We start from the raw sequence: 15518 nt of genomic DNA on the forward strand, positions 1-15518 counted from the left end.
AGACAGTTTTAATATGTTACTTTGTTACTGGTTATTTTAAATGACCTTTTTAATGTTCATTGTATTTTCCCAATTTTGGGAATTAACACGCTTATTTTCCCAATTGTAAAGCCACAGGTGGTTTTGAAAATTTAAATAAAAATCACTGCTGACATGTTTGTAAAACGATCCGCCAATAAACTTTGAAACTTGTACCACACTTTTAATATAGACTTTATGAAGCAATAATCGTAGGTACAGTAATACTCATTGAAACATCAATACAACAATAAAAGTCAACACATTCAATGATATAGGTAACGATTTAATGTAATGAATTAAAGTTAGAAATGCAATACTTAAGTTACAATCGAAAACACCACTCAGAAACATTAATCCTGCATAACAATATCCATGCTCTCCATGAGATCCTCGTGTGTATAACTGTGAGTTATGTGACGTCACACAATGTGACTGTTTGATTTGAAGCCGATAAATAGAGGATATTTGTTTATTTCAGTGTAAGATCGTATTTTATTTCACGAGTGTCATAGAAAAACATATTTGCCACGAGTGAAAATGTAGTTTTTTTATGATCACGAGTGAAATTAAATACGATCTTACACTGAAATAAACAAATTTTCTGTTTCTTTTATGCTTATTTTCGGAGTTTTATTTGTTTTTTATTTATTTCTGAATTACCCCCTTTTTTGAAAAGGGTGGGCTTTACGCCGCTACCCGTGGGGCGCCCCTCATGCATAATTATAGCTGTCAACTTTTTTACTTTCGGTTTGCTGAGAAATAGTTCTCTGCTATTCATTCTTATAGCTTAATATTCGCTCGTTTTTTATTGCAAAGCTTTATGAACAGTAAAAAATGAAGTATTATTAGTGCACAAATGTTCCAAAAAATAATGAAAACACTTTTTATTTTAACCAAATTACTACGCCGCTATTTATAGAATGAAAATTTGGTGTCATGCTTGTTTCACAGGTCAAATGTGTTAGCAAAACAAATGTGGATACTCATTGGATTTTAACCATTCTTCTTAGTTTAAGACTGCATATACGCGTGTTTTTATAGTAAGTTAATAAACAGTCATCTTACTGTCAGAGACCAGTCTGTTTCGCTTTAAAATGTTGTTTTCCAGAAGAGTAAATGCCACGCTAGTTTGTTGACACATTTTGAGATGTGGGTGGGGTAAAAAATATCGGATCTATCTGTAAATTGTTGTGTGAATTCTCCAGGAAGCTCATTTTACGTACTACAACGGTTAACAGTTCAAAATACATTTGATCGATGCTATAAAATTTTATTTATGTTCGAACAGTTGTTTTTGTCTGTAATTTGTTCGGAATGAAAGCAAATGTTCGAGCATTCAGCTTCAAAGATCAGTAAAATGTTTGATAAACGGGATAACCCGTAATAAACGGTAAGTTGTTAATTTCCAATTATATATTTATTTAAATTTATAAAATATTTCTTTATTTTTTTTTAACCTTTTTTGACATAATTTACTGAAGTCCAGTGTTCTGTTTTGACCAAGGCAAGTACATGTAACAACAAAGGATTTTAAAAGTAGTTCTGAAAATCGATATTTTCACTCCTTATTTTGCAGTGAAAATATCAAATTGATATTTTCACTGTTGTTATTTCACTGACACCCATATTTCATCGTAAAGCATGAAAGAAAAGGTGTTTATTTATTTCAATGCATGTATAAAATGGTGTTGAATGGGATTTTAATTAACTTGATGAAGGAGTGTGTAAATACACCTATAGGCGTTATAACCATTGATAACTACGAATAAATTAATAAGTGGTAAAATGCAGACATGAAGAAATGGCAGGTTTAACGTACATGTACATGTTGATAAAATTTAAAAATGGTTATTTTCTATGAATTTGAGAGCCAAAAATTTTTATTATTTTAAGGTGTCCGAACTCTAAGGTGAATTACGGCAAATACTATCAGAAATCCAACTCTAATATTGACAACTTTGCGTATTTCGTAACAAATGCTTTTCGTACCCAGATCACATTTTTTTCAGGGAAAAATAGGTTAGGGTCGGCGGGAAAATATACGGTCGGTCGGGTAACCTGAAACGGACCTATTTTTTTATTTGGCCTAAGAACAAGAAATATTACCAGATAATGTTATTTTATATTAGTTCCGTACACAAAAAATAAATATCCAATGAATAATTATGAGTTTGACGGGCTTTCTTCATTTCATTCTGTCAAAACATAACGATATATACATGGAGGGCACCAGCAAGGCTTCAGTTCACAATTTTAAAACAATCGGAACATTTCGGCCATGGCCGAGTTGCTATGATTGTTTTTACGAGGTCTATCTCGAAGCTTCTCGGAGGTGGCCGTGTTATTACGATTGGGTCGAGTTGTTCCGGTTGGCATAATTGTTGTCTGTGTCAGTCAACTTTTGTTTTATTGGAAAGGTAAATAATGTGTTTTAATGCATTAAATGCTTGTTTTGTGCAAAATAACTTTTCACTTACACATGGTAAAATATGAATATAAACCTTTATTATCAATTTCAACCATAAAATACTTAACTTAATACAATTTCAATATTTTTCAAACACCCCTGGTTTTTTCACAAACCTGTTTAGATGTTAGGGATTGGAAGAATCCCGTATAACACGTCTATTATTATACCCCCACAAACGAAGTTTGAGGGGGTATATAGGAGTGAGCTTGTCGGTCGGTCGGTCTGTCGGTCGGTCTGTCGGTCTGTCGGTTTTCATGGTTTCCAGACGATAACTCATGAAAGGCTAGACAGATTTGAAAAAATTTTGGTACACAGGTGTAACATCAGAAGATACAGGTCAAGTTCGATATTGGGGCTGGTGGGGCCAAGGTCAAGGTCACTGTTACTAAAAATAGAAAAACGGTTTCCGGACGATAACTCATAGAAGGCTTGACAGATTTGAAAAAAAATTGGTACACAGGTGTAACATCAGAAGATACAGGTCAAGTTCGATATTGGGGCTGGTGGGGCCAAGGTCAAGGTCACTGTTACTAAAAATAGAAAAACGGTTTCCGGACGATAACTCATGAAAGGCTAGACAGATTTGAAAAAATTTTGGTACACAGGTGTAACATCAGAAGATACAGGTCAAGTTCGACATTGGGGCTGGTGGGGTCAAGGTCACTGTTACTTAAAATAGAAAAATGGTTTCCGGACGATAACTCATGAAAGGCTTGACAGATTTGAAAAAATTTGGGTACACAGGTGTAACATCAGAAGATACAGGTCAAGTTCGATATTGGGGCTGGTGGGGTCAAGGTCACTGTTACTGAAAATAGAAAAATGGTTTCCGGACGATAACTCATGAAAGGCTTGACAGATTTGAACATTTTTTGGTACACAGGTGTACATTTCAGAAGATACAGGTCAAGTTCGATATTGGGGCTGGTGGGGCCAAGGTCAAGGTCACTGTTACTAAAAATAGAAAAATGGTTTCTGCTTCATAACTTTAATTGGGCATGAGATATTGTGATGAAACTTGCTGTATAGGCAGCCTCTTTGAAGACAATGCTTGTGATTGAAAATGGGGCCAGTGGAGTAAAGGTTTTTGTGCACTGTTACGAAAATAGAAAAACGTTTTCCGGACAAACAATACATGCATGATAAAAGAAGATGCAGTGTGCAGTAACCTTGGAGTTATGGCCTCTTTTCAAAGGAATGGTTTGCCATTCCTGTGTCCAGGCGGCATTTTGGGGTATTCGTCACTCCTGTGACAGCTCTAGTTTACGACTAGCGCGGAACCAAACTTCAAACTTTCGCCATAAACATGTTTACTGAACGCACAGATGATTAATCATTTGCCCAGCAGGATCACATTCCTTTATAAGAAAATGGTGACCTTTATTGCTGTAAATATTATGGGGTGTCCTGCAGAATTTCATTAGAAATTAGACTGATTGACAGAACAAATCGGACCAGGACACAAATCCTGAAAATGTGATAAAACACAAGTTTGTTTACAGTGATCAATAATATCATGATCTAGATCAATACAAAGGCTTGCCTAAGATGTACTTCGAAAGATCAGCAGGTGAAATTAACTTTCTTGACCTGGTAGTAAATGGGGCTACAAACTTTGAGATTTCTCTAGCCCAATCCAGACTACCATAGCCCATTGGTTAGCAGAAAAACGCACCTTGAGTACCTTGTATGGTTAAAATCATGGAATGATATGACAACTGTTTGGGAGTAGGATTGTTATTGGTCCCTTCGACTGTACAATATCTTTTTAACCAGGTTTTCACATAGTGAAACCTGGTTATTAGAATGACGAACGTCGTTGTTCGGGCGGGCGGGCTTTCAGGCGGCGTCAAACTCACCTATGAAACTGAATCATTTCAGTAAGGGTTGACATATCTTGACCAAACTTGGTCTATAGGATGAGTTTATGGAAACCTTTCATGGGATTGCTTTTGGGGTCCCTAGAGTCAAGGTCAAGGTTACTGTTACTAAAAATAGGAAAACGGTTGAAACTGAATAACTTTAGTTACGGTTGACATATCTTGACCCAACTTGGTATTAAGGAAGAGTTTATGGATACCTTTTATGGGATTGCGTTTGGGGTCCCTAGAGTCAAGTTCAAGGTCACTTTTACTAAAAATAGAAAAATGGTTGAAACTGAATAACTTCAGTTACAGTTGACATATCTTGACCCAACTTGTTTTATTTTGTATGAAAACAAGTATGGTGGTGGTGTTGTCCTGTGCTCCCAGGCAAGGGAGCTACTTGTACCAACTTTTAACGTCTTTTGGTATGATGCGGCCAGGGATCGAACCCACGACCTCTAGGCCTTGGAGACGGTTTGACAGTCTGATAAATGATTTCCGTCAATATAATTAATTTCAAGCAGTAGGGTATAATTTTGTTTGACAAGGGAGATCACTGCAACAGAAAACATCCGTAGCAATGAGATATTATCTGGATGTCGGTCAACGGTGTCGAGGTAAACATTCACCCAACATTTTTTTTCAACCAACTAGCGGGATGATATCATTGCCAGTTGGGCTTTCTTACAAGATTTTTTTGTAGTCCAGGCGATCAGGCTACTGTTTATGTCACACACTGAAAGATTCTGCTTGTTTTGTTCAGTATTTGTCTAAAAAGTGGCAGTCAATGTTCTTATACTCTTAGAAGATCAAATTGTAGCACATGGGAAATGATGTCACAGGGCAACCACTAAGCCCAGACCCTTGATATTTTGTATGTAGCATCATATAGTTGTCCTCTATCAAGTTTGTTCAAATCTTTCCCTCTGGGGGTCATAAGTTTCCTATAGACTTCTAGAAGAAAAACTTTGAATGTCTTCATGTCTGAAACTGCTAGGCCCAGACCCTTGATATTTTGCTTGCTGCATGATATAGTGGACCGCTACCAACTGTGTTAAAATTATGCCCCTTGTGTCAAAACTGGCCTGCCCCTTGGGCAACAAGTTTCCTTTAGACTTATATATAAGGAAACATAGAAAAAACACAGGGCCCAGACCTCTGATATATGTTATGTAGCATCATATTTATGATACATGCAGCTGTCTACCAAGTTTATTTGAATTATGCTCCTGGGGTCAAAACTAATCCCACCTCTTTTAACCTACTTTCTTATTTGAAAAACTACAGCAATGAATTTTGGACCATTTGTTCTGTTTTGAAAACAAATATTAAGCTCAGATGTTAAATTTGTCTGTAGCCTCATGTAATGGTTCTCTAAATTTTTTAAAATATTGCCCCTGGGTTCAAAATTGATCCTGCCCCAAGGGTCACCTTTGTAGCACCTTGTAGTAAAGAGATATTAAGAAAAAAAAACTAAAACTAAAAAAGGTGTGAAACTAAAAGGCATAGAGCTAAGATATTTAGTCTTAATCTTTTTCAAGTGGTAACAAGCTTACCCCAGGTGTGATTGGTGTTTTCTTAAAGACACAAACACTTGATCACATTCTTTTATCATTTTTGATTATTCTTTCAAGCATTTATATTTTGTTCATTTCTAGGCAGAATAGGTGTTATTTGGAATTCAGTGAGAAAGGTTTTTCCGCTAATTTGCATATAGGTACAAACACATTAAGCCCAGATTGGTGTGGTGATCTATTCATATTAAAATTCAGCTTATCCATATGTCCTTTGTCCATATTAAATTATTTAGATGACATAAGGTCATAACGGTTAAAAGTATTTGAAATATGTTTTAGGTGTCAAGAGCAGTACACCAAACTGTATTGTATATGGCGAAACTGGTGTTAAACCTCTAAATATTGACATTACTCAATAGTGTTTGATTGACTTTTGGTCAAAATTAATAAACCCACCGTTACCTAAACTTACTGTATCTTTATATAATATTGTCCTAAGTAGATTTATGTTTTTCGAAAATCCACGACAGTCCCATTTCCAGTGGATTCGTAATATTAAGGAAATATTGATTAAATGCGGGCATATTAACATTTGGCAGAGTCATGACTTTTTAAACAGATCATGGTTAAAGAAAACTGTTTATCAAAAATTGTCCGATCTCTTTATTAATGAATGGTTTTCTACTATAAATACTTCTAGAAAATGTATAAATTATAGATTGTATAAAGAAAAGTTTGAATTTGAAAATTATCTTGTACAGACACCTTACAAACTCTTGCGATATATGATAAAATTTAGAACTAGAAATAACAAATTACCTGTGGAAATTGGAAGTTGGAATAATGTAGAATACAACGACAGAAAATGTTTATTTTGCAACGATAATAGCATAGGAGATGAATATCATTATTTGTTGGAATGTCCAGAATTTGCTGGTAAAAGAAAAAGTTGTCTTGATAATAAATATATTAGACATCCAAATATTATTAAATTTAAACAAGTAATGCAAATAAGACCTGATTCAGGTATACATTTTGAAAAATTCTGTAAGCTTATTAAAGAGATAATGGTTCGATTCTCATAATGATACATACATTGATGCATTTTGTTTCCCTTTAAATGCCTCCTCCATTATAAAGGTATAATGTTAATATTGGATGACACTGATTGAATTTATTTATTCTTATAGATTATGTCTTAAAATGTTGAGACTATTCTCGTTCTTTACATAGTTATATATATATATATATTTCAATACTCTTTTTGTCATGTTTTGTGACATGAGTTATACGAAATAAACTTGGAAACTTGAAACTTGTTAACCAAGTATTTGTACCTACAGATTAATAACATTACAGATTAAATCTATTGGAATTCCCATTTTCAGTAATTTTTCCCCCATCTGAAAGGCCCCACAGCCCCATATCCAAAATAGTGCATTCAATAATAATGCATTAAACCTGTAAACTCTTAAATATAGAAGTGGAACATGAGAAGTGCAAGCGAGTGTAAAAAAAGAAAGTTTTAATCATGGAGAATTTGTTGCAGGAAAAAGCAGGAATGGACAAAGTGAAACACAAGTCTCGTCTTGATGCGTACAAGAGCAAGGTGACCGAGATACCAGTCGCAGCCAAAGTACACCTCTCTGTTCTGAGCACCGGTGCACAGGGAACAGGAAAGAGCTTCCTTCTCATGCTAAATCATGACAGGTACAATACATTGAATGGCTTTTTTCCAGAAAATTGAATGTAAAACAGCCGGAGTTCAAATCTTTATTGGCTAGTGACTGTGTTTTTAGGATGGAATCTTGCAGTTAAAAGATATGTTGAGTGTAAAGATATTTTGTACACATTATGCAAGGGTGTAACATTGACCTGCATTATGTAGCACATGAACCTGTTTTAGATATTTGTTGAATAATGTCCATTATTGACTGAAATCCCCAGCAGCCAAGAGTTGGTGGTCGCTCCACAGTGCTCTGATTAATTATTTACAATATTCGGTTATTGAACACATAAAATAGTGTTGCATGTTTTATTCAAGTTAATATTAAATTTATCATTTATATAATTTTATTATATATTCATGTGGAGAAGAAATTATTATGTGGGTGTAATGTCCAACCAGGGTATTGCTCACATGTATATCAGGCTTTTTGTAGTCGTTTAGGGAGCTGTTCTTGCTCCTCAGTTCTAGAAATTTTGTTGATAATTAAAATCATTGAATCTGGAATTAAATGTCATGAGTAAAACTTGTCCAAATAAGAATCTCTGCATTATTTTAAAGAATTGGCTATTCATTGGGTCAGAGTATTTGTGGGATTCCTAGAAAATGGATATGTATATTTTGAAAAAAAAATATAAATGCATGAGGATTGATTGTTTCAGGTACCTGTTCAATGCTCCTGAGATGGTGCAGCGTCACATCGATGAAGTTGGGTCAGTGAAGAATTAAATTATTTTGTAGTCAGATCTATGCCTATAAATATATGTGTTTATAACATATTTTTACCCGATACCTAGATTGCTTTTCCTGCTTTATTAAGTCTTGAAATCCTTTTGGTAATTTAGAACTATGTAATAGACCGATACTCCTATATTCTTTTAGTTTGTCCAACAGGAATCCATTGTTTGTATTTATACAAGAAGTACTGAAATGCTTTGGTAAGCAATTGCTGTTTTTAATGACAATTAAATTGATTTGTTTCTAGGCCTCAAAAATTGAGTGTAGTGGACAACATTTTCTTTACATCGAAGAGAGATGAGACTGTTGGTGGATTGATTCGTAAGTAAATTAAGAAATATTCATTAGTTTTAGCTCACCTTAGCACAAAGTCCTCAAGGTGAGCTATTAGGATCGATCTGCATCCATTTTCCATCCATATGTCTATCACCAATTGAGACAAAGACATCTTCTCTGAAACCATCAGGTCAAATTCGATTAAACTTAACAGTAAGCTTCATTTGTGACCTTCTACAAAAATACAACAGGATGTTTTCATTGACCTACAACAACATTATCAAAATAGCCGACTTCCTGTTTTTCTATAAAAAAAATCACCTTAAACTAATGAATCAAATTTATTGGAACATATGAAGCTTTGTTGTGTGCCTATCCACAATCAATTGATCTGATAGTTTTTTTTCCATTAAATGTTAATGGTTTAGCTGTTAAATAAAAAATAGTTTTATGAAGAGTGAAAATTCAATATTGTTTTAATCTGATAGTAAAACAAGGGGAAATACATTGTGTAGGTCATTGTAGGAAAATAATTTGGCTAAGATGATGAAAGGAAATGTCTTTGGTCATGCCCTGCAGTTCTCCAGCAGTAATTGACCTAACAACCAGTCGCATATCAGCTTCTGACATGCAGTTGCAGGATAACTAACATCTATCAAGTTTAAAATAGAGATAGAGTATACTACATTAGAGTATACTACATTCAATGTTCAACTATTGCATACCAAAATTTTATTGCATTAACTTACATTGGAATTGCGCTTGAACGTAAGTGAAATGGGTATTAATAAGAAAAAAGAGTTGTGGATTTTACAAAAACCTCTTTTCCTTGGAAATGACTTTAATCTTTTAAAAAAGTTTTGAAGTGATTCAACTCATTTATTTATAGACCAAAATCCAAAAAAAAAAGACTTAAAACTCTTTGATGCAGCTGTTCTCCAAAAATGTATCTCAATTATTTTGTCAAATCAAAAACAACTTAGTTATGGTTAAAAAAAGGTGTCTAAAAGATCAGAATAGTGAACACCATGGAGACAATTGAATAACTTTCCTCCAGTGTTATAAGGAAATTTTGGGATAAATTTTGAGAGTCTATTGCAAGTACATCCGTTATGAGAAATCAGGATAAAATTCATCAAAAGAAAAAAACAGTAAATTGCAATTCACATCTCATTTGAGCAATTAAGAGCCATCATTGTCCTCTTGTTTCTTTTGCTGAGGTGTTAGGCACAAACTGTTGGTTTAAGTTTGGGCACAAACTATTTGTGTAAGTTTGGGCACAAACTGTTGGTGTAAGTTTAGGCTCAAACTGTTGGTGTAAGTTAGGTCTAATTTTACAAAGTTTGCTTATCATTGATAAACTGCATTATTACCAAACAGACTACCTCTGCAGTTAGTGCAGTGGTTAGCACACTTGCTTCACACCAATGCCACCCGGGTTCAATTCCCGGCCTACTCATGTGTGTTTGGTTAGTGGTCACCAAGCCGGACAAGTTGGTTTTCTCCGGGTACTCTTTCCCCACAACACAAGACCACACTATCACGCAACATCATACCCACGAGAGTGACTTAGTATTAGCTATCACAGCTTTCTTCACAATCGTTGTAAAACGATTTATATAACGTTTAAACTAGACTACCTATCTGATAGATCAAGTCAAGTTTGTTAATCCAGTTATCAAAGAACCGGTATTGATATGATGAGTAATGTGATCAATTAAGAAGTAGACACCCAAGGCTACCTACAAGAGGCTGTGTTTGCAGGTTAACCAAGGGCTTCCACGATGCTCTAGCTTCTATTTAATACTTTTAGTATGGAGTGTTTCATTATTTCAGCCTTTCTCCTAACAAACTCAGGACTGCATCACCAATCCACTTTGAAACTTCATGGTCCGCCACAAGTGGTAAGCACTCTATGTCCTATTAACTATTTTTTTGCACCCAAATGTGGGTATATTAAGATTGCACCCTCTGTGCAGCTCAATTTCTCATGTACAAAACAGTGGCTTTCTCTTGTATTTACAGATTTTAAAATAAAATGTATAACTGTGAACTTTCTTTGTGCAATTTAATGCCTTCTAAAGGACTTATTATTTTAAAACACTATATAGTACGCATAAATCAGTTAAAATATGTAAATTTGCTGTTATATTAGCTATCTTGGCATGATTTTGTATTTTTCTCAGTCACCCTTTTTTCCAATTTTGAAGGCACAGGCAGTGAGAATAATTCCCTGAATATGACTGTTTTAGGTTTTTGTTTTGACCTAATGTACATGGATGATTAAGTTGTCATAAGACCAAAAACAACACTGACTTATTACAGTGACCATGCACAACAACACTGACATATTACAGTGACCATGCACAACAACACTGACATATTACAGTGACCATGCACAATAACACTGACATATTACAGTGACCATGCACAACAACACTGACATATTACACTGAACATGCACAATAACACTGACATATTACAGTGAACATGCACAATAATACTGACATATTACAGTGACCATGCACAATAACACCGACATATTACAGTGACCATGCACAACAACACTGACATATTACAGTGACCACGCACAACAACACTGACATATTACAGTGACCATGCCCAACAACACTGACATATTACAGTGACCATGCACAATAACACTGACATATTACAGTGACCATGCACAATAACACTGACATATTAGTGACCATGCCCAACAACACTGACATATTACAGTGACCATGCACAATAACACTGACATATTACAGTGACCATGCACAATAACACTGACATATTACAGTGACCATGCACAATAACACTGACATATTACAGTGACCATGCACAATAACACTGACATATTACAGTGACCATGCACAACAACACTGACATATTACAGTGACCATGCACAATAACACTGACATATTACAGTGACCATGCACAATAACACTGACATATTACAGTGACCATGCACAACAACACTGACATATTACAGTGACCATGCACAATAACACTGACATATTACAGTGACCATGCACAATAACACTTGACATATTACAGTGACCATGCACAATAACACTGACATATTACAGTGACCATGCCCAACAACACTGACATATTACAGTGACCATGCCCAACAACACTGACATATTACAGTGACCATGCACTATAACACTGACATATTACAGCGACCATGCCCAATAACACTGACATATTACAGCGACCATGCCCAATAACACTGACATATTACAGCGACCATGCACAATAACACTGACATATTACAGCGACCATGCACAACAACACCGACATATTACAGTGACCATGCACAAGCTGACATATTACAGTGACCATGCACAACAGCGCTGACATATTACAGTGAACATGCACAACAACGCTGACATATTACAGTGAACATGCACAATAACACTGACATATTACAGTGAACATGCACAACAACACTGACATATTACAGTGAACATGCACAATAACACTGACATATTACAGTGACCATGCCCAACAACACTGACATATTACAGTGACCATGCACAACAACACTGACATATTACAGTGACCATGCACAACAATACTGACATATTACAGTGACAATGCACAACAACACTGACATATTACAGTGACCATGCACAACAACACTGACATATTACAGTGAACATGCACAATAACACTGACATATTACAGTGAACATGCACAATAACGCTGACATATTACAGTGACCATGCACAATAACGCCGACATATTACAGTGACCATGCCCAACAACGCTGACATATTACAGTGACCATGCACAACAACGCTGACATATTACAGTGACCATGCACAATAACGCTGACATATTACAGCAACCATGCACAACAACGCTGACATATTACAGTGAACATGCACAACAACGCTGACATATTACAGTGACCATGCACAATAACACTGACATATTACAGTGACCATGTACACCAACACTGACATATTACAGTGAACATGCACAATAACACCGACATATTACAGTGAACATGAACAACAACACTGACATATTACAGTGACCATGTACACCAACACTTACATATTACAGTGACAATGCACAACAACACTGACATATTACAGTGACCATGCACAACAACACTGACATATTACAGTGAACATGCACAATAACACTGACATATTACAGTGAACATGCACAATAACGCTGACATATTACAGTGACCATGCACAATAACACTGACATATTACAGTGACCATGTACACCAACACTGACATATTACAGTGACCATGCACAATAACACCGACATATTACAGTGAACATGAACAAGAACACTGACATATTACAGTGACCGTGCACAACAACACCGACATATTACAGTGACCGTGCACAACAACACCGACATATTACAGTGACCGTGCACAATAACATGACATATTACAGCGACCGTGCACAATAACACCGACATATTACAGAGACCGTGCACAATTACACCGACATATTATAGCGACCGTGCACAATAACACCGACATATTACCACTGACTTATTACAGCGACCATGCACAATAACACTTGACATATTGCAGTGACCATGCACAACAACACTGACTTATTACAGTGACCATGCACAATAACACTGACATATTACAGTGACCATGCACAACAACACTGACTTATTACAGTGACCATGCAAAACAACACTGACATATTACAGTGACCATGCACAACAACACTGACATATTACAGTGACCATGCACAACAACACTGACTTATTACAGTGACCATGCACAATAACACTGACATATTACAGTGACCATGCATAACAACACTGACATATTACAGTGTCCATGCACAACAACACTGACATATTACAGTGACCATGTACACCAACACTGACATATTACAGTGACCATGCACAATAACACTGACATATTACAGTGACCATGCACAACAACACTGACATATTACAGTGACCATGCCCAACAACAGTGACAGCTCTTGTTGAATTCTTTTGCTTTTTTAAAATACAAATATGAATGATACTAAATGGCATGTTAAATACTGTAATACCTGACTGTATAAGTCCAGTAATATTTTCATAGAGGTAATGGAATTCTTGGATTTTTAGTATCATTAGTATGATTGAAGATATATTCAATTAAGAGACTCTACTGATAATACAGACCTGTTTTTCCAGGACATTTTCACTATTTTCAGGGTGCCTTCTTGAGCATGATCAATGAATTTGCGGATACTAATGTCAATGCAAACCTTAAAACAGGTAATAATGCTCCTACAATTTATTTGTTTATACATGATGAAAATCAGCATCTTTTGATAAAAGTGAATGGTGTAATGTAATGTATTTTTATTTTAACAGAACAACTCAAATTATCATATTATATGTTAAATTAAAAATACTGGTAAAAATAATTGAAACAATACTAGTTATACGACACACTATTTTGCTGCTGATTTAAGGATGCATGAGTTGGCAGAATATCTTGGTCAGTTTTCATAACCAGCTACAGTATGTTGCCTCAGTCACTCCAGGGCTATGACCCTTGAATTGGCAAAACTGTATTTAGTGTCTGCTCTCTAAATTTGGCTTTATGTAAAAGCACTTATCACCAAAATTGGTGACCAAGAACTACGCCAGGCGTATTTGTAATAATTGGCACTCATTCTTTTGTTTTTTTTTATGTTTTGTTTTATCCATAATGTTTTCATCGTATATTCCAGAATATCGTGGCATTCAACATAAACAGTACAAAGATAGGCAGGTGACTGTGGATTATGTCCCTTTGTATGACAGTAGTGGATTACGTCCAATTTGTCCAGACTCACAAACATCAGAAGTCAATAAGGAGAGGTCACAGAAAAGGCCAGGTAAAAGGTCAGAACAACCTGGGCAAAGTGAAGAGAAAACTGAAAATGAACTGTCCCTTGAAGATGCAAGGGAGATTGAACTTGCTAAACACATGGTGATGGCGTATGTTGTACATGTAAGTGAGCACTTAATGCATTTATTCTTTGATATATGAATTCTTATATGAAACTAGGTATAAAATAAATTTATTGTATGTCATAAAAGATATGATGATATGATATCAAATGTGAGGATGTTGTATGCCATACCAGATATTTTGTCAAGTTTTCAAGTTTCTGACCTTTCCATATTAAAGGTACACATTAAAGAATCATAACTGTGTAAGAATAAAGTGTTGAAATGTTTAAATCAGATTTGTTTTATCTTTGCAGTTAAACAAAGACTTTCATATTTAAGTAGGCACTGCTGTTTGTATGGAAAAGCTTTTTATTCTGTCATGATATTTTCTATACCTATAATATTTAGTCTTAATGTGATAGTTAGATTATTACTTTAATTGTTTTCAGTTTAAGGAGTTGCCAGCAAGAGTGGATAATATAAAACTAGCAGCCTTAAAGGTCAAACCGTATGTACTTGACAATTTTTATGATATTAAAATAGCACTGTCTGTCCAGCTCAATTTCTTGTGTCCGAACTGTTACTTTGGCTTGAATGGACAGATTTTTAAATAACTTGCCACATGTGTTTCACATACTAAAATCACAAGTAGCGTGCAAGAATCTTTTTCCTTCTTTTAAGGTCATGATCACACTTAGTGTTTTTTTTACTATGGAAGCATATAAGGACGTAGAGTATATATGGTTGTGTGTGGGCTGTAACTTTCTCTTGTATGGACAGATTTTTGAATAACTTGTGACATGTGATCAACATTTCAAGACAATCTGTCTATACATACAAAGTCAATGACACACTTAGTTCTCTATGCATTGCTGCATATAAGGACATCTCTACTGGCCAATTGCCAGAAGAGCTTATGCCATGTCGTGGTGTCCATCGTCTGTGAGTCTGCCATAAACAATTGCCTGTA

General features: G+C 35.3%; 1 protein-coding gene across 1 annotated transcript in view; it reads left to right on the top strand.

Annotated features, from left to right (window-relative positions):
• LOC128223052 (ribonuclease Z, mitochondrial-like) overlaps positions 1-15518 on the top strand; it is a 34814-nt gene that overhangs the window by 2829 nt on the left and 16467 nt on the right. Inside the window, exons 2-8 of the mRNA XM_052932293.1 lie at positions 7423-7583; positions 8262-8312; positions 8585-8658; positions 10450-10517; positions 13819-13882; positions 14344-14606; positions 14998-15056. Coding sequence (XP_052788253.1) covers positions 7423-7583; positions 8262-8312; positions 8585-8658; positions 10450-10517; positions 13819-13882; positions 14344-14606; positions 14998-15056 — 740 coding nt within the window. The remainder of the gene's footprint in view (positions 1-7422; positions 7584-8261; positions 8313-8584; positions 8659-10449; positions 10518-13818; positions 13883-14343; positions 14607-14997; positions 15057-15518) is intronic.

The sequence above is a fragment of the Mya arenaria genome, chromosome 2, assembly GCF_026914265.1.
Source record: "Mya arenaria isolate MELC-2E11 chromosome 2, ASM2691426v1".
Lineage (NCBI taxonomy): Eukaryota > Metazoa > Mollusca > Bivalvia > Myida > Myidae > Mya > Mya arenaria.